A 27,765-nucleotide genomic window follows, 5' to 3' on the forward strand; every position below is an offset into this window, starting at 1 on the left:
ACACCATTGCTGCAGCTGTCTTTGTTTTGTGCAGCATGTGTGTCACCAAAGCACATAACGTTGTGGAATTTGGCGCAGTGTTGTGCACACCTGCTAACACGTACACACATATACTACAGGGTGTTACCCTATAAAAGTCTACCCGCGTCGGCATGCCGTGCTCGCCAATTACTCAATGCAGGCGGTACAATGTGTTGTCTACGTATAAACCTCATAAGGACATTCATCCATGGCAAATATCGAAGTGATTGAGCACCGTTACGCAAAGTTATAGCGCAAAACGTGAGGTTCCCGTAGGCAAAACAGCCAAGATGGCGCCTCTCAGTAAGCAGACGACATCCTTTTTGGGTGTCGTCTGCTGAGTACGTCGGCATTTTTCGTACTTCACTTGCTTACTTCTGAGCAAAATACGACAGTTACACGAAAGCGAAATGAAAACTGCAGTTCCATCCGGCTGGCAGGATATGCGACACGTCGTCGTCTGGGGAGCAGCATGGCAAGTGCTCGTCTCAACGCCGCCATCTTGATTGTTTTGACTACGGGAATCTCACGTTTTGAGTTATAACTTCATGTTGCGGCGCTTAATCACTTCGAAATTCACCAAGATTAAATGTCCTTATGAGCTTTATATGAAGATCGCACAATGTGCCACCTGCATTGAGTAATTGGCGAGTACGGCATGGCGGCACGGGTAGACTTTTATAGGGTAACACCCTGTATATGCAAAGATTATGGCGATATGGTATTAGTGGGTAAATTGATTAAATATATAGTGATTGAAAGTGGCTAAACCAAGAACCATGCCCTTACCAACATCCGATAGAGCAACATGCAAATTAATGCTGCTGCAAACGAACATGACTTATGATGACCAACAAATACAGCAAAAGAACCACAGTAAGAAACACACATGAGAAAAAACGAGCCAGCCAGAGAACTGCACAGTAATTAAAACTGGATCGGAAAAGTATCGCACAGTTATTATCGTCCGAGAGCAACATGCGAATTGATGCTGCTGAAAACTTGAATGGTACGCATGATATATATATATATACAGGGTGTGTGCAGATAAACCTAACGGACATTTGCGCACTTCTTACACAACACACAACAGTCGCTGTGGATGAATAAAAGGCAACACGAACAGCCCGCATTGTCCCATGTATTCACACAAGTAACATTCCCCAGAATACTACAGCGGATGATGCGAAATACGTCATTGATTTTAGCGGTTGCGTAACTAGAATTGCTGTACGTCACAATCTTCTCGTGCACTACTGACTGCGTGAAATAACCTGGGGCGCAGCCAGAAGATATTCCGTAGCAGACGACAAGAAGGGACGCATTTGATTGCGGAATTTCAGTTGACATTCCGGCACGGTGCGAATGCTCAATGTAATACGCAGGTTTTGCCCCGTGAGCTTTTTTTTTTCGCTTTTTTTTTCCCTCGCTTGAATGTTTGTGAATATAGTCAAGAGGCCGGGAGTAGACATGTTTAATAAATTCAGCGCACCGGCAAGCAACACAGTGTGTTCCGGTGGGGATGACAGAAGACGCGAACTATATCGCAATTTGTGATAGCACGGTTGTGCAAGTGGATACAGTTCGATACGACATCGTGGGTATAGTTGCGAAAAAAACCCGATCCCGTCCCGGGATCCCGGGATTCACATTTCGAAATCCCGCAATCCCGGGATTGTAAAAACGACTCGGTATTCTGAACCCTAGTAAGGACACACCTGAAAACGAGCAAGACCCCTGTATACTGCACGGCGTCGGACGCCAAGAGAATGCTTCGAAAAATACGTCACGGCGCCTGTGACGTACATGGTTGGTTGATGCGGAGTCCAGCTTGCTAGCCAGAGTGGACCCGAATTTACGCTTCTGTCTTCCGAGTCGCACGCCGCGTGCCATTGAATCATTACTGCACCGTCTTGGACTAGACGTCTCTTTCAGCCGTGCCTTGTTTTTCAAGATGGGGAACGTAAACTCGCCGAACTGCCTCACGTGTGATGAAGTGGAGAACACTGAAAGCATATTAATTAACTGCTCCAGATACAGTGTCCAACGTAATGACCTCAGAGCCGCCTTGGAAAGACCGGACCGCCGTCCTCTAGACTTAGTGAAGCTCCTCGGAGAATGGCCGAGGGATCTTAGACAGCGTGCGACAGCTGCTTTAATGACATTTCTTGTGGACTTACGGTCTTTTTTTTTTTTATCTGCAAGTGTTTTGGAGTAGCCGGCTCCTGTGTTTTGTGGGAGCCACCATCTCCATATTTTTCTTTTTAATTCCAACTCCAACTCTCTTCCATCGTCAGCATCATCCGCTACCCCGCTGCGTCTCCCTGGCGAGTTTATTACACCTCTCCCTGCAGCAAAGATTCCGGATCCCGCTAACTATGCCCACCAACTTCGACAATTTATGGCTACGCTACGCGACCGTACTTGGCGAGTCGCTACAGCACTCCCCCTCTAGTGAGGAAACGAGCGAGAAAATAACAAAAAAAAAAAATATTCGTCAGTGTCCGAGCACAAGTCGCTGTGGCCACTGCACCCGTCTGCCGGAGCGGGTGATATCGGGCCCTGCTGCATGTGTCCTCTGCGCTGCAGGTGGCTGGTGCGTTGTTGAGTGGCCATTGATGTGGAGTTGACATAAATAGAAGGCAAGTCCCAAAACCGGGTCACCAATATGTCAGGTCGTCACAAGTAAAGGCACGGAGAACACGGAAGCAGTTGAGTGTGTTTAAAAGCAATCTACAGTGAACCCTCGTCATTATGACCATGGTCGTTACCGAAAATTTGCCTACTTGACTGTATTTACAGCTATTCAGCCGCAGAGCGCGGCAAAGGGAAAAAGGGAAGGGAGAGGAAGGAAAGAGACGACGGGAGCGCAGTGTTTTCTGAGAAGGAGAAGGGAGAAAGTAAAGATAAAGAAAACCGTTGTACATCTGGCAGCGCCACTGTACTTGGCGAGTTGCTACAATGTGATCAGGCGGACATCCTGTCGGAAAGCGTATCTAACTACTGGACGACAAGCTTATTAATTAGGCTAAGTATAGAGTTAAGCACGAGCTAAGCCCCTGCCACGATCTCTTGCGACGGAGCAACACTCCATCTCCGACTTTCTCCCGCTCGCGTCTAATGATCATAAGGACGCACAAACGAGCACTGCACCCTAGAAATGTCTTGAAATAAACATAGGTCCCCCGCCAGTCTAGTACCAGGCACTCCACTGAACATTAATCCGGAAGCTTTTTACAGTATTCAAGGCCCTCGTCACTGGTTTTCCCAAATGCGCAGCCCTTGCCGACATGCAGTCGACCTTACAACTATAAAATGTAATTGCTCCTCCTACTCCTGCGGCTACACGAAAGCTCCTGAACTGACAAATCTCGTGGCACAATGGCGACGATGAACAGCTGCTCTTGTAACGCATAACGAAAGAGAGCAAGTGACACCGTAACAGCAATGATGAACAGTGACACTTCTCAATGAGCAAACCGAGAATAAAGCGTGACAGGAGCCGCGAAACTTAATTCGTTATTGCTGTTGTCTTATAATGGTCTGGTCTAATTCATGACTCAATGTGTCATGGAGACACGGAGAGGTGCCCAAGAGCTGGAAAGAGTCCCTAGTAGATTCATATTGTCAAAGCCGATCGATCATCATTTCGTTCAATTATAGCCTGACAAGTTGCTTTGGAAAAGTTATTGAACCAATGGTACTGCGTAGACTAGAATGGTGGCCCCAGTACTATCACGCTTTTCGATGGCACCGCAGCTAATTGGATTCCGTCCTTCACCTCGTCCCCAGAGTTGTTGAGCAGGGAAAGAGTCAGCGGAAAACAGTCGTGACAGAATTCTTGACGTCAAGATAGCTAATCACACCGTCAGTCACGCCCACATAGTGCACGTGCTTTTACAAGCTGGCATCCCCCACAGTGCTTTCTCATATATGAGAAAGCTCTGTGGGGAACGCCAGCTTGTAATCGATTTGTAACGTGCCTTCCCCGAGTCTCTGTCGGGTGGCTATTGCACTGAGTTGGAAATGCACAATATTCGAGAGGTTTCTAAAAAGTACAACTCTTACACGACCCTTTATCAAATTCCTTGAAACTACCGGCCTGATCGACTCCCTCTAACACCCCGTCAACGTCGTCAGCATCATCATCATCACCATCCTCTCATTGTTCCCCAATAGCAATAGGGTATAGCATTCTGCTCAATGAGCGGAAGTCCCCATATCATCGTCATCATGTATCTCTCTCTCTCTCTCTCTCTCTCTCTCTCTCTCTCGTATAGTCAGACGTTTTGTAAGAAAAGCCGTCATGTTGCCGGAAGAATGGAAGCAAGGGGTAGGCTATCTATTCTTCTTGGAGGCGTTCGCCCTGGCGAAAGCATGACTTAACATTATACCATCCATATGATTTTTTACCACCTGGTAAATCAATAACTCGGTGAGTGGACGCTTACGATGGAAGTTGCGTTGACCACAGGGAAAACTGATCAGTACGTCGACAGTAAGCAGACAGAAGAGTTTGAGATGGGGATTCGCGGGTATCTCGGAACAAAATACAGTTATTTCAGAAAGACAGTTCGACGCTGGGAGGTGACGAAGGTTCGAATGGGGGCGCCGGCTTCGCTGTCTGGGTGTTTTCTCTGAGTTCTCCTCAAACGCTTTAAGACAAATGTCGGCACAGTTCCCTGCGAAGCCTGCCCAGGACCTTGGCCTGACCAGGCCTGACCAGGAGGCCCGCCATCACGCGGTATAGCGCCAGCCGAGCTGCGACACGTACGCACGCCGAGTAGGGCCGCGTTTTAACGCGCTAATCGGCAGTGGACGCCTTTTGAAGCAGAATTGTTTCACGTCAGATGAAAGGTCTAACATCGGGCCATGCCCTGGCAAAATATAAATGAAATCAAAAGGGGCCTTTTCGAGGAACGGGCGTGCAAAATCCTTGTTTTCTAAAAATATGCCTAAACATTTGCCTGTTTCAGCAGACACCTGTAGGAGGTATACTCACGATAGATATATCAGGTGAAAGAGCATTGAAAGCTGATTGAACTGATACCAAGTATGATAATGAGCGACATCTATACAGCTAGCGAAATCACACGTCGAATTTGGAACAAAACTGCGCGAGTGAGCATATTCGCCATTTTTTATAGCACAGAGCGTTGCACCTGCGCGCAAAAATTTGGCTCGGACTGCTGGCCTGTAGGCATACTAAAGCATAAAAAATTTCACTACAATATCTTTTAAAACTCAGGAGATATACGCGTGCAAACACGGCAAATCTGAAACACTCGAATTCAGGGCAGGATTTTCTCTATTTTTTTTGCACCAAAACAATTCGGTAGAAATTATTCATTTTACCGCTGTTGATCATCATGTACGATGAGCTTTTAAATATAAAAAACAATGAAAATCCAGGAGGTCGATGGAACCTCCCTGCCTGAACTGACGTGAAACCGGCCACCACATAGAAATACGGTGTATCCTAGACTCCTTTATACATCCATGAATATTGTGCTCCGTTAAAAGGGCTAGACGTGGAATATTGAAACTCGGCCTGCATTGTTAAGTGCCTCCTTCTTCTCAGTTTGCAGAGTGGTGTTCCAGCGCGTAATAAGAAACCCGAGTTTTCAGCCAACATCCCGTTTCTTGTCTGACTTGCCTTCCACCGTTGTGAAACAGCATCGCTGATCTTCTGTTTCACGTAGTCGCCAATTTGTGTTCTTGTCGACGAAGACAAAATGCGCAGACGTACTGTACCGGGGAATTAACGCTAAAGAAAAGTCACCCACCCGTCCGCGCACCTTTTCGGTGGTCATGAAAGTGTCATAGGAGAAGAGACGATTGCTTCAAAGAAGCTTAACTACAGTCAAACTCCTTTATAGCGAACACCTTTTTAACGAAAATACCGCTACAGCAAATTAAGCAAATTTTTTTTGCAGTCCGCTGGAGCCCTATAGGTCCAGTAATGGACGTCCTTTTTAACGAAAATACCTTTACTGCAATTTTTTTTCTTTTTTGCTGTCCCCTGAGTTTCGTTGTAAAGGAGTTTGACTGTATTACAACAGGACCACAACAAAGTATCTTAGCGTCTGTGCCCTACAAGTTGCCCAGTGCACCCTCACGGGTCACTGAAGACTCAATATGACGCCGGAACATTATGCATAAAAATCTTCAAAAATATGGGCAAAACAACCACAAATAATGGTGCAATGAGGACACATAAAGGGAATAAGTCTTATACACATCTCTCTCTGTCTCTCTCTCGAGAGAGAGACAGCATGCCGTTGGTAACAAGGCATAAGCCACATTCTCTAAGCGTTCTCTGAGTTGCGTACAAACCATGGGTTCGATTTATGGGAAAACTGCTTTCATTCGAGGATGGTAGACCTAGATATTGATACGGGCAGCGCCAGCCCGAGACCCACCGGCCCGGCCCGGCCCTGGTTCGTGCCATTCATACCCCTTCGGCTGTTGTTATACGCATTGTGAATATTCTTTATTTCTCAATCGAGAGACACACCGGCAGCACAACAAACAAACCAGTTTAGAAACAGTTACAAAACACAAGCCGTTTCGGGACCCATAGGGCACCCATAATTAGGAATGAAAAAAGCTTCACACTCAGCCGTTTGTCATTTATTAACGAGGAGGGCGTAGCACTCCGGAGCGTAACAATGTTTCAATTGCTTTAAACTGCCTTTGTTTGTTCTGGTACCGGTGTGCCTCTTGTTTTCGGAAACGGATGTCCAACCCCAGCGCTTGGACCATTTTCAGCACTGTGAATAGTGAAAAGCAAAACAGAGACTGGCTGGTGGAGCGCGCGATTATCGGCATCGCAAGCTCTCGTGCTTCGCAAGGTTTGGTGGCGCCCTTGCCCCTACCATGATTTTTTTTTTTTTTTTTTGCAGCTCCTAGCGGGCGGCCCTGGTCATTCTCTGGTGGATTTGAACCAGACCGCGCCTGATTTCGGAATGTCCGCACCGGGTCGGGTCCTGCCGAAGAATAGCGGAACGTGTCAATATCTAGACAGGCGAACCCTCGGGACAAAGCAGTCCGTCACGTATCCTAGGAAGACACAGCAACCCAGATAGACAGTATGACAACAATTGAGTGTATTTAATTACCTGCAGTAACTAGACGTGATGAAATCACTACGGAACGCAAACGAAGCCGAATTTCCGGCTTCCCGGCCCTCCTGCCAGCTGGCAATCGCGAGCCCACATAGAAAGGCCTCACATAGTCAACCAGCGGCTTTTCTAAGTCCTTAGTCCCGCTTCTTAAAAAGGTAATCCTCTCAGTTTCACGCCGTATGTACTTGACTGCCGCGGATCGAGATACACAGGGGCTTAACATTTCTCGGCTTAGATCAGCGATAGCGGCACCCCTCACTCGATCAGATTTAAGTGTGCGTAAAATGCGATTATCTAACTTTTCGTGCTTCAAAGTCCAGTTCCCACATTGAGTGGATCGCATTATAGTGCTAGAAAATAGCTCTCAAAATCTGGTGCTGTTTTTCCGCTTGCCGTTCTCACATACAACCGAGCACAGAGCGCTATCCTGCTGCAGTCACGGGATATCTCGTTGCGACGTGATGCACCGGTATACTACCGTGATTGTTTACTGTCTGCGTCGGGCATCCGCAGCATGAAGGCGGATGACACTTTCGATGCTGTGATCGCGATACCGAACTACTATAGCAACCAAACGGCCGTGCATTGGCAGATACACGGGCAGATGAAACTATATGAAACTCGTTGCCATTTTCACGTCGTCGTCGTCGCCTTCCCGTCTTGATGCTTCGAGTGATCGGAAGCAAAACAAACCCCAGCTTCTGCGACGTCACGGCTGAAAGAAGCGCACGATTGGTTAACGCAGACTCACCGCTCAAAATAGCGCTAGAAAAGTTGACCAGGGAAGAGCGATTTTATAGTGGTTCGCAGCAATGCGAGAACGAAAATATAGCTCAATTTTCTAGCGCTGTGTAGCAAAGCGCTATATGTGGGAACTGGTCTTCACATTTATACGCATGGGCGTTCTCATGATTTTTTTTTTCCAGGTGAGGGGAGTGCAGATTGCTTCCATGTGGCGCAAAGCCTGCAGCCCCCTCATCTTTTCCTGGAGTCGGACTCCGTGGACTGTGCGGATGTCCAGAGGTTCATATTATTATATTAGAAGGATCATGACGACCTTTACAAAAAGTCTGCTCAATTTTCAGAAGTGAGCTTGGAGCTCCGGGGGGAGGGGGGGGGACACGGCCCCCTTCTTGGTACGTCAATGACTTTACGTCTACTGTGTTCCTAAACTGCCAGTGTCTTTCAGGCTAACATGTGTGAATGACCCGTTTCCCAGTAAATCTTTCCTACCAAAGGTTCCTGTCTCCTCCGGCTGGAAATTCCACCAGATTTTTTCCGACGCCGCTCTTCCTCTAGGACGTTGCGTTCGCAATTTCAAATTTATGTTCTTGCTGCGCTATTGTAACAAAGAAAAATATAAAACGCGCTTTCGTCAATTCGCTTTCTTTGCACTCTAACAGGATAGCCATGCCTCGAACGTGCGAAGTACAGGAATGATATAATCAGTATTCATGTTAGCGATGAAATAAACGATCTCGTCAGCTGCAAAACTCAAAAGATTTCAGCAGTCTATGTAAGCACTGCCATTAAGTTTGCATTACGAAACTCTACACACATAATGGATATGAAAGCATCATTTCTTTGTACTGAAAGAAGCAGTTGCTGAACGGAGATGACGAGATAAGGCATCCATGCGCGGCATTGCCGCCTTAAAGGAGCATTAAAGTGGTATCTAACATTGCCAAAACTGCTGTCATCTTGTAAAGCAGTATGTGAAAAGCATTCCCACAAAATATTTCTGTCCAAAGTTGTTTCACCACGGTGCAATTAATTTGGAAAATCGCTGCCGCGGTGACAGGCCGGAGCGCTCCAACTGCAGACTACATCCACTCTACTGTGACGTTGGTGGTAGAGAGCCCCTTATTCGTTCGTAGGAAAAGCTGTCTGCTACGAACATTGCGAGCTGTTTCTTGTTGACTTCTATTCTTTATATGATTTATATCACGTTTTCTACAAAAAAAAAACCAAGCATATATGCAGCCTGAGAAAATAAGATTACGATCACAAGAGTAATATATCCGTGGCTTCTGTGCAATCTCAGAATTCACAGAAGCGGAAAGCAAGCGATGGCGGCGGTATTGTGGCGCCACCTGTTAGCCACTGAACTAACTGCGCGGTGAAAACGGTCGGACAGGCTGCACACTGTCGGGAAGCACGGGATTTTCGCTGTACAAGCGCAGTTAATTTCGGGCTGCACCACTCGTTCTTCCCGTGGTGTCTGTGGTCCCAAAAAATCGTGGTTGTGTCGTGGACTGCCTTCAAACCCTTCATTTCGGGCATCACGTAGCCGGAGAACGCATGGCGTCTCCGAAGCGGTAGCAGACGTTCCGGCCTGCGCGATGTTGCTCACCTCGATCATGCGATCCCAGGTCCAATGAGGAGCGTCCAGCACCACTTGCGTCACATAGTGACGCGTGTGGTGGCGCTCATCACGTGCCTATGGTGAAGGCGAAGGAGGATGTTTCGCGCACGGGAGGTTCGGGGAGCTATTGCAGGCGTCCTCATTTCGCTACGGTTGCACTAATTGTGGGAAAACTGTTTTCAGCCGCCTAACATTCCATACTGACCAAAAACAGAAACAAGGTTGTGGGCCTCTAGACTGCTCCTTTAAAGATGGTAGTGGTGACGAGCTATTTTCCAGCGATCTGCCTGCCGGTGTAGCGGCATTTCCGCCTTAAAGGGACTGTGAAACATTCTTATCTCACTTTTGTTCCACAGAGGAGATGTTCGTGAACTTGCATCCGAAGCTTTGCGTTCAGGAATCGAGTAGCTTTCTCGTGAGCGAATTTAAATTTTTCCCGAACTTACATGAAGCCGATACTCCTGACGACACTCCACGGCGAGTGACGGCAGGAGAGTCGTTGGAGAAACTTGACACTGTTCCTCCATCTCAGATTAGTGTCTGGTGCCAGCATTGCACACTGGGCACCTTAACGGCCCCAAACAAACAGAGGCGTGAACAGCATCATCAAGTTCACCAGCCCTTGGAGGCAGTTCCTAGACGGAAACCGTCTGGGACACATGGGGTTGAGGCTGACGCAAGGCATTGACCCTGTAACCGCGGTGTCCGATTACGATATCAAGACGTCAACGCTCACTGCATGGTACGCCAGTGACTTGGTTGGGACGCTCCCCTCCGCGAGAGGTGTGCATATCCAACGCAAGAAGGGCCATGGCAATGGGTACCTCCTTACGAGGAACCCAGGACCACGCTTGGCGTAGTCGAGAATGAAAAAGAATGACCAACGTGGAGTTTTAGAGACCCGGAGGCGATTTCATCCGGCCGTGGTTAGAAAAAGGCGCACTTTAATCGAGACAAAAAATCGGGTGCGGTACGACTTCCTGTACAGAAAGAACCGTTCTCGCAAAAAATGTTATAGTGTGTTCTAAGACTATCGTATTCCCTTTAACTTGTGGATTCGTGTGTGCAGATTAATTATGGCAACAGTGCTGTGGCGGCCGTGGCATTTACGTTACACTTTGTTCCAGAGCCCGCTTCGGGTCAACGCGGGACCGTATGGGCGACGCTGGAGCGCCGACCTCGGTACTAGATGCAGCTGGGCTGGAAGAAGGCGCCCTCAACCACCACAGGTCGTCTCTCAAAGGTCCTCCTTCGCGTCGGACCTCGAGGGCTTCCGTCGACTACAGCGGCGGTCAGCGACGCTCCAGTTACGCCATGCTGGCGCCACCTTCCAACCCAGGTGCCCATTGACTTAACCATCTCAAGGTACCCCTTTGGTTGTATGTTGCAGGTCTCATAATCAATACTCCTAATAACGACAAACACATCGAGAGAATATAGAAAAAAAATCTCGTATCATTAATATTGTTCGGTGTCTCTGGGTCCCCACTCACTATACGAGGAATATACGGTAAACAGAAATTACGTAACGAGAATTAGCCGAGGAAGGTTCCATCCAGTGGCGACTAATGAGTGAAGGAGAAAGATGAAGAAAGAGAGTACGGAAAGAGCATGCTTAACTTTCCGTTCCCTTTGCACTATATGTAAACCCAACGCCACCTAGGTAGAGAAGGCCTGCTTATTGCCTTCTCTCACTCCTTCACTACGTGGACATACAAAGTCAGAATTCGTCTGCTACCGTGATTCGCCGTCCTGCGAATTCAAGAGGTCGCACATGATTGCAGCTAACTTGGAACCTGTAGGACCGAATCTGTATACAAAAAGTGCAACACGCTTTCGAGGAAATCAGTCTTGAGAAAGATACGGGACCGTTTTGCGCTGTCTTTTAAAGTTTTCCAATTCAATACGCAGGGACGTGAAATCACTACTCGGTGAGGACGGTGGTTGGTCTCCATGGCTACGATCGCTGAAAGCACGTTCGTCATTGGCTACAGCCATGAAAACACGTCCTTACGTCTTAATTGTTACGTCACGTCGACGAGTAAGCAGGCTTTCTCTGTCTAGGTGGTGTTGGTAAAGCTCGGGGGAGAGCCAATCCGATGACATGAAATCAGGAGGGTGTAATGGCGAATTCGGGTGGTCATTTGGGGGTAACACGGCCTAGCGCTCAGAAATTACGAGGTCGCCGCCCGCGCTGTATCACCTGACCGTTGCCACCCGAACAGGAGTGCCAGGAATCTAGCGTTTTTAGTCGCTTGGATCACGCTAGGGGCATCGCGGTCGCTCGTCTTTGGGTTCTGTCGTCTGCTAATCCACGTGAACGTCGATTTGCGGGCCAGTGAGGCCCCTCGCTGGCCACTCAGCAAGCTGGCGAATCTGTGGACTCTTTGTATGCCGCTCTCAAGAACATGATACGAAAGTGCAACTACGGATCTGTCGCAGTGGAAAGCAGACTGGTCAGGGACAGATTTATTGTCGATGTCTTGGATTATCACCTCGCTGATCAACTCAGTCGAGACCAGAAACTCATTCTCAATGACTCCTTCACCAGGGCTCGACAACATGAAGACGCTGGAAAGGAACGACGTGTAGCAAGTTTCGTCAACACTGCAAATTTGGATGCAGTGGCTAATCGGAAGGAGCGTTCGCGCATCCATGTGCCAAAGGGAGATAAAAGTGATGCTCAAAGCAGTCGGGACTCCACCACGTGCATCTATTGTGGCAAACCAGCTCATCAGGGAAAAGACTGTCCTGTTAGGAAAGCTGTATGCGATTTCTGTAAGAAGAAAGAACACTTCGAGACAGTCTGACGTAAAAAGAAAACTAAGGATATGAACTCTGTTCAACTGTTCTCTGTTGGTGTAGAGCAACCGAAACGTCGATTTATAGAGCTCAACGTCAACGGCTCACCGCTCGCGTTCAAAATTGGCACTAGAGCGGAAGTCTCTCTGGTTCCAGAATCATTCCAACCACGTCCTGAAGTCTTAAATCATCCAGTCGGCGAGGAGCTCCGAGGACCTGGAAACAGCTGCCTGAGGCTTCTGAGCACATTCACTGCTAAACTGGCACGGCAGGACAAAGCCACAGTGGAAAAATTGTACTAGGTCTTCTCAAGTTCGTCGATGTTGCTAGCGCACACTCACGGACACGAAGTCTCGCCTATGCAGTCTTTACCCAGTGCTCTTCAGCGGTCTTGGTACCTTTTTTGGTGAACATACCATTGTCTGAAACCTGGGGTTGTCCCGTTCTCACTCGGCGTTCCTCGAAGGATTCCTATTACTCTGCTGACATAGTCAAGGATGAATTGCTCTCACTGGAAACCCAAGGTGTCATCCGAAAGGTGGAACACCCAACCAGACGGTGTTCAGGCATCGTCGTCGTACCTAAAGTTACAGGAGGTTACCGCGCATATACGTCGACCTTACCATGCTTAATCAAGCTGTTCTCCGTGAAAAGTATATCATGCCTATCGTCGACCAAATACTTGGTGTGCTCGGAAGCCCTAGGGTATACTCAAAACTCGATGCGAACACAAGATTTCATCAAGTCAAAGTATCCTGGGACTCTCACGGATATACGACATTCTTAACTCCTTATGCACCGTTACTGTTACTGCCGCCTACCCTTCGGGGTCTCTTCAGCGCCTGATTTTTTTTTTTTTTTTTGTCAACATCAAATGTCCGCTGTCTTAGTTGGCTTACCTGGAGTAGTTTGCATGGTAGACGACGTCCTCGTGTTTGGTTCATCTCAACAAGAACATGATCAACACCTACACAGGGTTCTACAGCAGCTCAAGGAAGCTGGCGTGACATTGAATGCATCCAAGTGCACATTCAGCCAGACCAGTGTAAAGTTTTTGGGTGTGGTCGTCAGCTCAGACGGTATCTCTCTTGACCCACAGAAAGTAGAAGCTCTTCAAAACATGACACCCCCAAAGGACGTAAAAGGCGTGCAACGGCTCCTCGGGATGGTAAATCATGTAGGTCGTTTCATACCAAATCTGTGCTCTACTCAACTCAACGCCGCATGGACATGGGGCGACGCACAAGAAGCGGCTTTCGATCTCATCAAGACTATGTTGTCATCTGAGATCTGCCTGGCTCAATACAACACGTCGTTCCCAACTAATGTATCTTCGGATGCAAGCTCACATGAACTGGGTACGGTATCACTGCAGGAGCAGCCGTCGGGTCCCAGACGTGCTGTCGCTTTTGCTTACCGCTCACTGATTTCTACCGAAAAGAGGTACAGCCAAATGGAAGACTTGGCTGCGTCGTAGGGTGTCCAACATTTCGATCAGTTCGTTCATGGCTTGCACTTTACGATCGAAACAGATAATCAGCCTCTAGTGACTTTGTTGGGAAAGACTAACCTGGACGTAATGCCACCTGGGATCCAACGGTTTCGCATCGAACAGATGAAATATCAGTACATCTGCAAGTACATACCAGGCAAAATGCTCGCTCCTGCGGATACCCTATCCAGAGCAACTCCTCGTGACGCAGCGGACATGTCCTCTTCAGAATTTGTTGAGCTCACTGTGCATGCTGTAATCGAAAGACTTCCTCCAGCACTCGAGGTTAATTGAAATGTGGAAGTCTAAGGAAACGGGTCCACACTAGACTCCGACTGACAGGGGAAAACAGTCTTTACTGCGTGATGCCACTTCGACACTGCGCGAAAGGAACTGCCAGCTCGAGAGGGAAAGAAGCAGTCCTCGAGGATCGTGACAATCGTTAGACGGCGGTGGCGCTACAGGCTCCCCCCTCTAGAAGCTCGGAGAGCGCACACAAAAAGAGTCTAAGGCCGAAGGCAGGTAGGCGGTTTCGAGTCCCAGTGCACCCGGCGAGACGGGGAGGAAACCGGGGTCACGGGGGAGGGGACCGAAGAGACGGGGGCTGGAAACGCTGAGCCAGACGGAACGTCCATGTATGCGGGCTTAATGCGATCCGTGGAAACCACCTCGGAGCGCCCATTGATGAGGAGTGTGAAGGATTTCGGACGGCGACTTTGGACGAGGTAGGGACCGTCGTATGGGTTCTGCAGGGGCTGCCGATGGCCGTCGTGGCGTACGAAGACATGTGTCGTGGTTGCCAGGTCGGGGTGCACAAAGACGCGACGATCGGATGAGGGTCGGTAAGACGGCGCCCGCAGGGTGGCACAGAATGAGGAGAGCCGGGTGGCAAAATCTTGCGGGTCGGGCAGGGGCTGAGTTGCGTCGGGAGCGAAGAATTCACCGGGGAGGCGAAAGGGCCCGCCGTACAGCAAATCTGCTGCGGAAACACCGCAGTCTTTGATGGCGCTGCGGATACCAAGCAGAACCAGGGGCAAGTGCTCAGACCAACGTTCCGGAAACTCCGAGGTCTTCAGGGCTGCCTTGAGCTGTCTATGGAGCCTCTCTACGAGGCCGTTAGAGCAGGGATGATATGCAGTGTTGAGACGGTGCTGGGCTCCCAGGAATCGGCATACCGCGGCGAAAAGGCGGGAAGTAAATTGACGACCGCGGTCAGTGGTGATAGTGGCTGGCGCCCCGAACCGGGATACCCATGTAGTGAGAAATGCACCACAGACAGTAGGGGCGGTAATGTCGGGAATGGGGTAGGCTTCTGGCCATCGGGAAAACCGGTCAACACATGTTAGAAGGTAGGTGTTACCCGAAGAAGGTGGAAGGGGCCCGACGAGGTCGATGTGTATGTGCCGGAAACGGGCTTCGGGTACGGGGAAGGCAGCGGAGGGCGTCGACGTGTGACGGTGCACCTTGGCTCGTTGGCATGCTAGACATGTGCGGGTCCAGTGACGGACGTCCTTCTGCATGCTGGGCCACAAGAAACGGGTGGAGATGAGACGCTGCGTGGCTCGTATACCGGGGTGGGCGAGGCAGTGGAACGCGTCGAAGACCTGGCGTCGAAAGGCCTGAGGGACATAAGGTCTGGGCGTTCCCGTAGAAGTGTCACAGAGAAGGGGATGAGTGCTGACAGGCAATGGGACCATTTTGATGGCTAGGTTATTCGGCGTCGCGCAGAGTTGCTTGAGTTCCGGATCATCAGCCTGTGCCAGAGCAAGGGCAGCATAGTCAATGGCTGGAGGTGGAGATGATGTGACCGCCGATACATCGAGACGCGACAGCGCATCGGCTACTTTGTTGGATTGGCCAGAAATGTGACGAACGTCGGTGGTAAACTCGCTGATGAAAGCGAGATGCCGGATCTCACGGGGCGAAAGCGAGGCGCTGGAGGATTTGATGACGAAAGTCAGCGGCTTATGGTCCGTGTAAACGGTGAAGGGTCGTCCCTCGAGGAAATGGCGGAAGTGCCTTATGGTTAGGTAGACGGCAAGCAGCTCGCGGCCGAAAGTGCTGTATCGTTTCTCTGCAGCCGTGAGCTTGCGAGAGAAAAAACTCAATGGGACGGGCTGGCCTTGGTCGTCGAGTTGATGCAGGGCTGCGCCTACCGCCACACTTGAGGCGTCAACCACGAGGTACGTCGGTGCATTCGGGATAGGATGAGCGAGGAGCGTAGCCTCGGACAACATCTTTTTAACGTGCTGAAATGTCAGAGAAATGTGGGTCACCAGAAATGTGGAAGTCTAAGGAAACGGGTCCACACTAGACTCCGACTGACAGGGAAAAACAGTCTTTACTGCGTGATGCCACTTCGACACTGCGCGAAAGGAACTGCCAGCTCGAGAGGGAAAGAAGCAGTCCTCGAGGATCGTGGCAATCGTTAGACGGCGGTGGCGCTACAAGCCTACGCGACTTCAAGGAACAACAGGTTGTCGACCCTGAGTGCATGCTCGTCAGACAGTACTGCTAACACGGCTGGCCGCCAAAGTACCGCATGTCAACGAGCATCAAACAGTACTGGAAGTTTCTCGGAAACCTCGCCATCGGTACCGACCTCCTCATGGTGAATGGTCGCATCTTCGTTGATGATCCGTTGATGATCCGCATTGAGGCAGAAGGTACTCGAACTCTTACATGATGGGCTCCAAGGTGTCGCTCGCACACGCATAGTGGCACGCGTGGCAGGATGGTGGTCCAGTAACAGCTGACAGACCAAAGAAATGGTGAACAACTGCGTAACATGCAGTACCGTGCGAGAACAGAATGCTGAGACATTACTGCTTACTCCAACGCCAGGTTGTCCATGGGAGCGAGTTGCTACAGACCTGTTCCATTTGGATGGCATAGACTAAATGATTCTTGTCGATTACCGATCCCGGTACCCTGAAGTCATAACCCTTTGTTCGACTACCTCAACTGCAGTCATCAAAGCTATCAAGAGTGTGTTCGCCCGTCATGGAATTCGGCAGACCTTGGTCAGCGACAACGGACCTCAGTATGCGTCCAAAGTGTTCGCGCACTTTGCTAAAGACTATGGTTTCACGCACATAAACAGCAGGCCAAGGTTTCCCCAATTCAATGGAGAGGCAGAAAGATTCGTCTGAACCATGAAAAGCTTGCTCAAGAAAGCCTCCGACCCGTTCTTGGCCCTACTGCCGTATAGAAACACGCAGGGAGTGACAGGATTTAGTCCTGCCCAGTTACTCATGGGAAGGAGTCTTCGAACTCGTTTAGACGTCCCTGTTCAACAACTTGAACCTAAATGGCCGGAACCTGAACAGTTTGCCAAACAGGGCAGAGTGTCAAAAGAAAAACAGAAAGAAAACTTCGATCGAAGACATGCGTCGCTCTACGACCGCAGTCTTACATTGTACAGACTCCAGAACCGGTTGTCACAAGTAATCGTGTGCACTTGACTCCGATCCCTCCTCAGTCTCGAACCCAAGAAGGTAAAGATACCCGGCCTTCCCAGAATCAGCCCAACGACAACGCTACAGACCCCAGGACTCTGTCTCAAACAGTTCCGGTGTGTTACCCCCTCACTGAGAACTCCAACGTATATACCACAAGAAGTGGCACAAGGGTGATCCTGCCTCGACAACTTTGTCTTTGACTCTTCTGTGCACCTTTTTGTTTTCGAGTGGGGAAAATAAGGGACTAAGAGGGAGGAGGTTGTAGAAGAAGACGATGACGATCTTCGGGGTGATGCGCGAGTGTGTGTACGGCGCTGGTTGGTGGAATAAAGATCCTTCTTTGGAAGCACGAGAAAGCGGAAGGTCTGCTGGTCAGCAGTGGGCACAATACACTCGCCACCCTCCCGGTGCGGATGTGACGACGTTGGACAATCCGCTGCCCGGTCGCTTTGAGACCGAGCGGAAAAAGTGCTGCTGACAAATTTCTGGCGCTCGGAAAGCGCCACGAGAACGCACGAGATTACTACGTTTTGACCAAGCCAACGCAGTTGCTCGGAATCTGGTAAAAAAAAAAAATCTGCCACGAAATGACCACGCGAATTCGTCATAAGTTCTAGTCGTGGAAGCCGAGGGTACGCTCGGCTCTTTGGCTGTTTGAGTTCTTTGAACCCCAGACATGCTTATACTATGCTGTGTGCAGTTTCCTGAAATAAAAAGGAGGCTCCGGTGAAGGCGGGCTGCAATTTAATTAGGTCCACTTGGCAGGATAAGTACAACGGTTAATAACATGGAAATTAGCGAACAAAAACGAAAATATCATACCACTGTGCAACTTTCGTGAGACCCTCTAATCGAGCTCTGTGCCGCGGGTTCTGAGCCCATGGCAAATAAAAGAAGTACAAAAGGTTACTACAAAACGAGATTACAAAACTACAGTCATACGAAGCATAGCGCTATTCTGTATCGTATTTATAATTGGGAAGTTGCTGCACAGCAGCTTCGTTGTGAAGACTCAGCAAAATATTGAAAGATTCTTTAAGCCCTCTTTTGCACAAATGTAGCCTCATCCTTAATGGACTCAATCACGGAAGGCCTTCCGTGCTTCACGTTCGTTATCCGCAAAACATAATACGTAGTTCAAAAATGAGGACTGTTGTGATTGTGATATGAGCGCGCTTCATCAACAATATTCCGGACGAGCGTCGCGAATTGGGGTAGTTGGTACATGCTGGCTAAAAAATGCAGCCAAAGGCGACATACACAAAATAAGTCACTCAGGCAAGAAGAACTTATCAGTTCACAAACCTTGTGGGCTCAAGAAAACAGATATCCTACAACGACCACGTGTATGATGGCTCACCGGAAATGCTGGTTTTCCCGTTTTTCGAAGACGGTATGTATGTGTACATACGTTGTGATCAGGAGTAAACGCTGTTAGTTGAGAGCATCCGTGTCCCGTTTTGCCTGTGTCAAGTCGTCTTTTGTGTGTGTCGCCTTTGGCTGCACTTTTTAGCAAACAGATTCCGTTTGCCTCTGTACAAGTTCGAGGGCGTGCTGCGAAGTTATCCGCCCGACCCACTTCCACATGTACGAACGCGATCTTGTCATCGTAAACATAAAGAGCGAGACGAGGAAGAAGAAGCAGAGAAATAAGGGAGCTCTCAAAGGGACCACGTCGGTGCAATTTTCGAGGGTTGAAAGCAACAGAGTCGCATACTTCTATTTTCTATTTTGCCATTTATAACGTATTCATTAAAGGAGCAATGAGGTGATATTTAACGTCACTCGAAATCCTGCCTCATCTGCCAAGCTGTCCACCAAGAGTCACCATGCAAAATACTTTCGCTCTGAGATACGTTATAGCTGTGCAATCGAATTTACAAAAAAAAAAAAAAAAAAAGAGCGGGAGAAAGCAGCCGCAGACGGCCGACACCATTCGTGCGTGACGTAGTGGAGGCTTCGTGCCTTGTTTCTTTGTTTTTTTCTTCGCAGCTCACGCGCCGCTCATGCACGTTTGAGCTGTGCCGCTGTACGTCACTGGTCACGTGAGGAGAGTGGATACGTCACGACGTTCGCTCGTTCTGCGATGCGCTCTTTTCACGAGAATATCTTTTTTTTTTCAAAAGTGTGTGGAACAGATCCCTCGCGCTCGCTGTGTAGGTCACCCACGCTCATCGTTCTTTCGCAGGAACCCATTTTATTCGTTGGAGAATACCCTGCACCGCAAAACGAAAAACGAAAAAAAAATTGGGGTCACCTCAATGCTCCTTTAATGTAAACTTACGTATGCTATTTCTCGGCAAAATAGACTGGCGAGGTCTATTACGCAGTAAGCAATCCTCCTCCTCCTCCTCCTGCTCCTCCGCCGTTCCTTCCGTGCAGAGTCAAAGCAAATAATGGACGTCGATTGGAAGATGCGAAACGAAGTAATCAAGGTAGGAAGTCAAATTACACCGCGCATTTTACTTTTGTATTCATTTTCCCCAGGAAGTTCCGCGTCATTTTATTTTCGCTTCTCTTTCGCTACGTTGCTAGCGTCGGTTTTCCAATTTACGAGGGTTCTAATTGAGGCCGCTTCGTTCTTTCGCTTTCTTTTTCTCTGTCTCTCTCTTTTACGACTGAACAAAGCGGACTTCACGACGACAATCCTCTTTTTTAGCGAAAAATAATTACCGGCTACAAATTACAAAGGCACGTTCGCACGCGTGCCGATGACCATCCCCGAACGCTGTTATCCCCAATACGAGTATGGCACGAACGCCATAATGCTACGAAAACAAAGGGGAAAAGTAACGGGAAGATTTCGCATCACGATGGGGAAGTTTTCGCCATTGTTTCCTCGTATTTGTTGATAACATTTCACGATTTTTCACTCGAGTGCGAGAAGACGAATGCCTCTGGAATGCATTTGCGGTTGAAAATGGTCTTGGAGAAGGGAGCCAACAGGAAATGGGCGTTAGCTGCAGCATCGTAGGGTATGCTCAGTGATCGATCCCCTTTTTTGTGTGTACGACGTTGAAATACTGAGCGATGAAGAAGGATGCTCGGCCCGAAGCAGTTCAAATATCGTATTTGAGCGCAAAGACAGGCAATTAATCGTAGCCTCTTTGCTTTCTCTCTAGGCAAGCCAAGGCACGGTGTTAAATAGTAAGAAAATATGGAGTTGTCGGCTCCTGCAGCCAAGGAGCCGCCTACTCCAAATGGCTCACATGGAAAAGTAAATATGTGTGTTTGTACGTCGGAGTGTACGAGAAGGGGGAAAGAGATAGCTGTTAACACGTGGAAGAGGCCGTGATGTCCATAAGAAACGTTAGCAGGACTCCGATCGTTCGTCGCCTTGGCTCAACCAGCCAGTTCGCCAATAGCTTCCTCGAGTCTAATGGACCACGGTCTAGTCGATCCAGGGCAGTAAGAAGATCACGTCGATGTGAACTGCATAAAACTATACTGCGAATTGCGTGAACTGTAAGTAAAGTAAGATGTATTCAGTATTTTCCGCTTCGCCACATGTACAGCAATTGGGCAAATCGCCCTTCCTACCTTCTACGTCCAACCGAAGGCAATGAATGAAAGATTCAGTTGATAATGTAGGGTCGATCCTGACTATAGAGGGCTCGTCTCTGCACCAGCCAACCACATCCGCCTGCACACGTCGCAAATCTTGCCGAACATCGACCCGCGTGAAATACACGAGTCATATACAGTGGCTAGATGGTGGACCCTCAATGCCGAAACGTCCGCTGCTTCGTTTTCATGAAGGAGAGAGAAAGGGAGGTATAGAAGGAAAAAATGGGGAGGCTGGCCGCTCCCGTGCAGCTAGCTGCTCCAGAAGACTTGATGGACCTACGTTAACTCAGGACGCTACTACTTTTCTTCAAATAATGAGAACCTTGACCCATAAAAGATGACCGCAGCACCTGTCTACTTAAAGACGCGCACCAGGACGCAGAGTGCAAGTTGTCTTGGCTGATCTGGCATGTCCCCCTGCACCTTCCCCACGTTGAGTGGTCTACAGTCCAGCCTATGCATGGAACTCTTCAGAGATTGTCGGCAAGACATAAAGCGCCTACAGTTCACCAGCAGGTGCTCCGCGTCCCTATTCTCCGCGTCCTCGTGTCCCGTAAGTTGAACAATTCAGAGTTCCAGCGACTTCTATCTCGTACAGGAACGCTGCTACTAGCGGAACATTGAGCCGCAGACGACAAATTACAGACTCCGAGGACCGTGGCATCTTATATGAGGGGGGGGGGGGGTCTGTTCGTGCAAGAAACTGCCTGCACTGCCATGGACCTGAAACCATCGAAGCACATCCTCAAGAACTGCAGTGCGCACGAAGGGGCGCTCCAAAAGTTTCTAGTAGACTGCAACAACAATACCCTGCGGGCCCTGACTGACCTTTTCCCCTTTCTTTTTTTTTTTTTTTTTTCAATAAGCATACCCCCCTTGCGGGCCATTTTACTACCCAGGGGCACCCTCTCCGCGAGATGCATGAGGGCCCAGAACATAGGGCGCTTTCTTTTCGTAACGTGACTGCCTTGGAGGCCTCTATAATGACTGAGGTTCAACTCGGGTTTCTAATCGGAAGACGCACAAAACCGCCTAGCCTGCCTACTTCACTCATCTCTCATCTTCAGGTCATCATCATCACCTTCTTCAGCTACAGTCGTGACGATGCCCACAGCTGCGAGGCCAACAACGGCAAGCTGTTACCATCACCACCACTGTCATTCTGTCATATGATCTGCATATATGTTCTGAGCAAGCCGCTGTCCTACTGAGCTGAGCATGTACTGTGCGTCAGATTTCGTGAGGTAGGGTACACTTCTCTAAATTGGAACCCCTAAGAAAAAGCGGTTTAAGTCTAAAAGATGATGGCTCAGGTCAGGTCAGAACAAGATCGGTCACCGATACCTCTGTAAATGTACTACAGATAGGAGGACTAAAACACAGTCTGCGGATTGCACTGTTTAAAAAAACAAAATGTGTTTCTCTTTCTTTTTTTTTCAAATGTTGCCTTTGTGGTCATTTATCACGTTTTTTTTTCTTCTTCTTCTTCTTAACCTTCGACCATTAAAGATCTTCGTGATAGCTGACCCAGACCCTGTGCTCTGAGTAGATCCGGCCGTATAGAGCTGCTTCCTTCCACTGTAGCCCTTGACAAGGGCAAGACTATACGTTGCCGGAAAACAGAAGAAGGTACCATGTTCTTGCAGGGCATGCCTTGAACCCCGATGGAGACAGCAGGATACTCAGTTTTCTCTCTCTCCTTTGTTTGACTTCCATGGGTCTGCCGACAAGGCTCTCGAGGAAGCTCGCACAACCCTACTTTCGAATTTTATTTGTTTATTTTAGACGTGCTACTGGCCTAGGGTGGCCTAAGTAGTGTGGGAGTACAGTGTGAAGGAGAGCAACAGTAAAATCAACAGAAAGCAGATAATCCACAGGAAATAACGAACATCTAACCAACAATATAATCTCAAGAAACAAACATGGCGTAGTTATGCCCGTACATGAGCCGAGAGTTCTGAAATAAACTGCTCAATTGTAAGAGCATTAACTAAATCTGAAGGGAACGCATTCTAATTTGTCTACATAGTCCGCAGCTTCATTAAGTATCTAGCAAACACAAAGGACTCATAGAAAGTCAGAGCATAGAAGGTTCCCCGTTTGTACCACGTTCCTAAATAAAGCCCTTGAGGCATATATTCTAGTAAGATCTCCTGCTCGTCCCTATCTCCGTCTCCCTTAATTTATGGCGGCTTTTTTTGCGGGGCCTGCGTTAGCACAGTGGTAAAATAAATGATGCGCACTGCGAAATGCTTTGCAAGTTCTCCCGCATTTCAACTGAAATAGGCCGCAAGGTTGCGTTTCCACAACCGTCGTCATTTGGGAGCCTGTAAGCAGCGTTTCTTACGTACGCGACGCTTGCACGCCGTTGCCATGGCAATCGGTGTTGCCGTCATTAGTCGCTTACGAAGCGCGGGGGAGGAATGCCGAGGGAAATTCGAATCTGAGTCGTTTCATCGAAAGCTTCTTTCTACCAAGATGTAGGCACGCCATCCGGAAATCTCAAAGCTTAGGCACTTTGTGTGCGTACATGAAGTGCCTATCACAGACGCGCTTGTCGACGGCTCTTTGAAAGTTGATCTAGCTGACAAATTAAGAAAAATGAAAAATACGCAGAAATACTCGTCATAAAAACGAACTCAAGACTTTCAATTTGTGAATTGAACCAGCCATTGTTCCTACACGGTTTGCGTACCATGGACAGTGAAGGTGAAAAGTTGAAAGCTCATTTTTATTAACAAGCATCGCGCCCGTTCAAAGAATGACATCATGGCAGGCTGATGCAACACCAGAAATATCTGATGTTTTCGAAGTGCACTGAAGGACATAAAAAAGATCTGATATCTCTGATGTCTTGGAAACACGCTGATATGGCATGTGCCGGCTGATGCTTGGAACACGCCGGTGTGATATCAGAGAAATCAGATGCGCTTTCTGATGTCTTCGCGACAAGTTGATGTTTTCGTTTTGATGTTGATGTTTGACGCTTTCCCTGGTGTCCATCGGAACTGCTTTAATATCCTGATATTGTCGCGCGAACGTTGCACCCCGGTTGCCTTCGCATCGTGCATGCGCAACCGTCGTCGTCACATTTGAATCTGAGTCAGTGTTGCCATATCTGCGGATTTGTATAGAGATCTACAGATTTTTAGGCTCCATGGTGAAACAAGCCTGAGCGTGGGTTACACAACATACAGAACGATGTTCTGGTATGTTCCCATGCTCAGGCTTGGTTCATCATGAATTTTGTCCACCAGCTAGCCTGCGTTTACGTTATTCTCGCTATATCTTCGCTATCTCAGATTTTTGGACAATCGCTAATAAAAAGTTGTCACGAAAGTCCAATTCACGCCGCGCCGCGAGAGTCTACATGAGAAGCTTTGGCATCGGCGGTTACAGTGGATGATCAAAGTGGCACCTAAGCGGGAGACTTGGACGTGAAGATTTCCGTTAGACGGCACCTACTAATTACGAACTACAGCTGAGTTGAAGCGGCACCTAAGTGGGAGGTTCCAAGGACTACGGTCAGAACAGCGGGTAGAACAGCGCAGAAGGAACAGTAGCAGACGTCATTCATCACGGAAGACAACGAGCACAGATAGGACTTTATCCTGTTTTCTCCAGGTTCGCCATGTCAGTAACAACTAGATTAATGGAAATGAAAGGCTGCTCAGAGTCAACTCTGGTTGAAGCCGTGACAGATGAAAATGGTTCTAAGGCTGGGAACCCAGACGTAGAAATTAGATTGAAGGAAGAGGAAATGGAACTGCAAGCCTTGCAGCTGCCGATTGAACTGTAAAAACTAAAAGTAGCTCGAGCAGGGACATCAACTACCAGAAGGTCTGGGACTTGGTCATCACTCTTTCTCCCCGCTGGGTTTGTGCTCACGACGTGTCGTAAGCCAGTTTGCTCTTGTTGCAACCAGTGTAAATAGATCCTGTTGCTGCTGAGTACTTTGCCTGTCGGACGTCACCTCTGGGTACCAGCCCTGATCATCGAACACCACAACAGACCAAACTCTCAGCTGACCGAGAGATCTCGGGGAAAGGAATTTTACTGGGGGGATATGCGAGAAGGAAAAAGAAAATATGGAGATATTCCGCTTGCCATCAGGGCCTGGTATATGACATCAGGACATCAAGGTCCCGAATTGCAGCCTGATGTCGTTTATCTACAGGGTGTTCAAAATTAAGCTTTCACGAGCGCTACGCAAACACAGCGATGACAGGAAACCGGATGATAACATTACGCTACTTGTGTAAGAAACCGGTGCTGCTAATTATGTAGCACCTGTTTCTTACTCAAGGAACAGAAAAAGTAGCACCAGTTTTCTTTTGTTCGCCTGTTTATAAAGTGCTATAGTGAAAGCTTAATTTGGAACACCCTGTATATAGGCGTTCATAATCGGTGCCAGAGAGAAAAATAATTAGAGATATTTGGGCGCAAAATAATTTTGGTTATGTTTTATATGCCCACTTTATAGGACGCACTAGAGGAAAGAATGGTTCCTTGTGTAGCGGTAAAATGGTGGCTCCCGAAGTAATGGTGACATACTTTCGAAAGCAACAACTATTGCTCAATATTTTATTTTAATTTTCACGTCGAAGTGGAAATAAATAAGTAAAAAAACGTGATGCATTTTTGGACATCGTGCCAAAGGCATTCGAATGCGGTAACTTTATCGAGCGATCTACCGGGCATTTATCTCGTAGTTACGAAATTTCGTTGATGACGTGGTGTTGCATGGCCCTATAACCCTACGCACGGACTTATATAGACGGTGATTTCGCAGATGTCAGTACGGAGTTCCCTTTTATCTTCATGCACATTTTTTTTATCAACAGGATTGCATCTGATGTGTGCAGCACAACGAAAAATATAAAGGAATAACGCTAACAAAAAAAGACAATTCGCATCGAGACTACGGGAGCCACGCTACCTTTTCTTCAGTTGCGTGCACTTAATTACTCTCATTTAAAAAAAAAATATATATATATATATATTTCTTCCTCTCGTTTAATTCACTGTTGGAGCGTTGGTCGATCGCTGCCTGCTAATTAGCTGGTCCTCAAAGGTTCCGGAACACGTGCTGATAATGGCCACGTTGAAAGGAAGGAATTATCTTTCACGTAAGAAGTCATTAGGGAGCTTCATCACCTAAGCCCCGTCTAGAAATAACCAGGGATCGAGGCGCCCGTCCTGTGATTAAAGGAACAAGGCGACGCCGAACAACAATTCCATCTCAAATTGCTCATCGTCGAAGAATACTTCAGAATGGGTTGCTGTTCTTTTTTTTTTTTTTTCCTGCGATGTTCTAATATTTAATAATCCGTCCGGCATGATAATTATTCCGCAATAAGGCGTACCGGGTTTTATCGAAGTATGCAACGACAGTTACGTCATATGTGTCCAGAAATAGAATACTTAGGCCTTTTCCACTGAACAGAGGAGATGTAGATGAGGGGAATCAGTCAGCATCCAGGTAGAGGCAATACAAAAGAGATCCAACGATAAACACTTCTTCTCTAATAGGCACTAGCTTTCATGTAGCAGGTGTCCCAGCTACATGAAAGCTAGTGTCCATTAAAGAAGAAATGTTCATCGTTGGTTCTCTTTTTAACAGACAGACATAAATTTTCGAGGCCGTTGGTAGTGGCACTGCATTTACAGCGAGACGCTGTCAATAGCAGGGATTCCCCGAGTACCTCAGTACCGTGCTGCGGATCCACATTAGAATCCCTACAAATAATCATTACAAACCGGGGTGGAGTAAAGGGCGCCTCTGTAAGGACGTAGATTCGTACAGAATGAACACAAAAAACATAAACCATCCAACGCACTATGATCATACTTGTCCCAGAAGTGGCTAGAGTGTAAGGCTTCTGCAGTTCCCCACGCCTCCTAAGAAAGCGTCACCAAATGTTCCCCTGACGATGGGTCTGGGGGGTTGGCGTCGGCGTATAAAAATAATCTCTGTCCATCAGAATCGCTTATTACGACCGCTCGTGTCCTAAAATGCTGATATATCGCTGCGAAAACGAATCGAGAACACACAGACAGCATATAGTTAGTGCTGGAATTCGAGTCTGGGAGGGGCGGGACCAGCTCCCGCGGCATAGTGCACTCTTAAAAATGAACTTCACCACATAGCACGCTCCTAGCCAACCGTCACCCCGAATGACAACGTTCTCGCCTTAGATTTGTTGAAAACGGGAGGAGGAGCCTATTTTGTGCCGTGCATAATGGGCACAAAATAGGCTCCTCCTCCCGTTTTCAGCAAATCAGGGGCGAGAACGTTGTCATTCGGGATGATGGTTGGCTAGGAGCGTGCTATGTGGTGAAGTTCATTTCTAAGCGTGAGGTTAGGGTGATCGCTCTCCACGCACAGACTGGGAGGTGATACGGGTTCGAATCTCGGCATCGGCTGTCTTGCCTGAGGGTTTTCCGAAAAGTTTCCAGACGAGTGTCGGCACAGTTCCCCCTGAAGTCGGCCCAGGACGCATACTAACTCCCCTGCCCCCCCCCACTCCTTCCTGCTGTCCTCTCTCTATCTGTCCACGTCTCTATACGCAGCTCATAGCCACGGTTGCTTCGCGGCGCTAACACTGAATTTTAAAAAATAGATGCTCTTGTTGGCTGGTTGGCTGAACATATGGGGTCAACGCTGTTTATCTCGGGGATTTTGCCATTACTTCTGAATACTTTTATAAAATTAAAATTACGAGAAATTGAATTTTCCTAATAGACGAGTTCAGGAAATCCCAGTGCTCTTTGCGCACGCATTGCATCCTGGGTGCTTGCTGAGTGGGGGAACGAATAAGGTATGAACGTAATAAGGTAGGAACGTAGGAAGGTAGGTAGGAACGTAATAAGTTATTGATCATATAATAACTAACGTGGAAAATGACGACGGCAGCGCTGAAGTATTGA

General features: G+C 48.2%; 1 protein-coding gene across 1 annotated transcript in view; it reads left to right on the forward strand.

The window, feature by feature from the left end:
• The window catches only part of LOC135386132 (uncharacterized), a 305,833-nt gene that overhangs the window by 239,543 nt on the left and 38,525 nt on the right, over positions 1-27,765 (forward strand). The window contains exon 6 of the mRNA XM_064615884.1: positions 10,641-10,852. Coding sequence (XP_064471954.1) covers positions 10,641-10,852 — 212 coding nt within the window. The remainder of the gene's footprint in view (positions 1-10,640; positions 10,853-27,765) is intronic.

This window comes from Ornithodoros turicata, chromosome 2, assembly GCF_037126465.1.
Source record: "Ornithodoros turicata isolate Travis chromosome 2, ASM3712646v1, whole genome shotgun sequence".
Lineage (NCBI taxonomy): Eukaryota > Metazoa > Arthropoda > Arachnida > Ixodida > Argasidae > Ornithodoros > Ornithodoros turicata.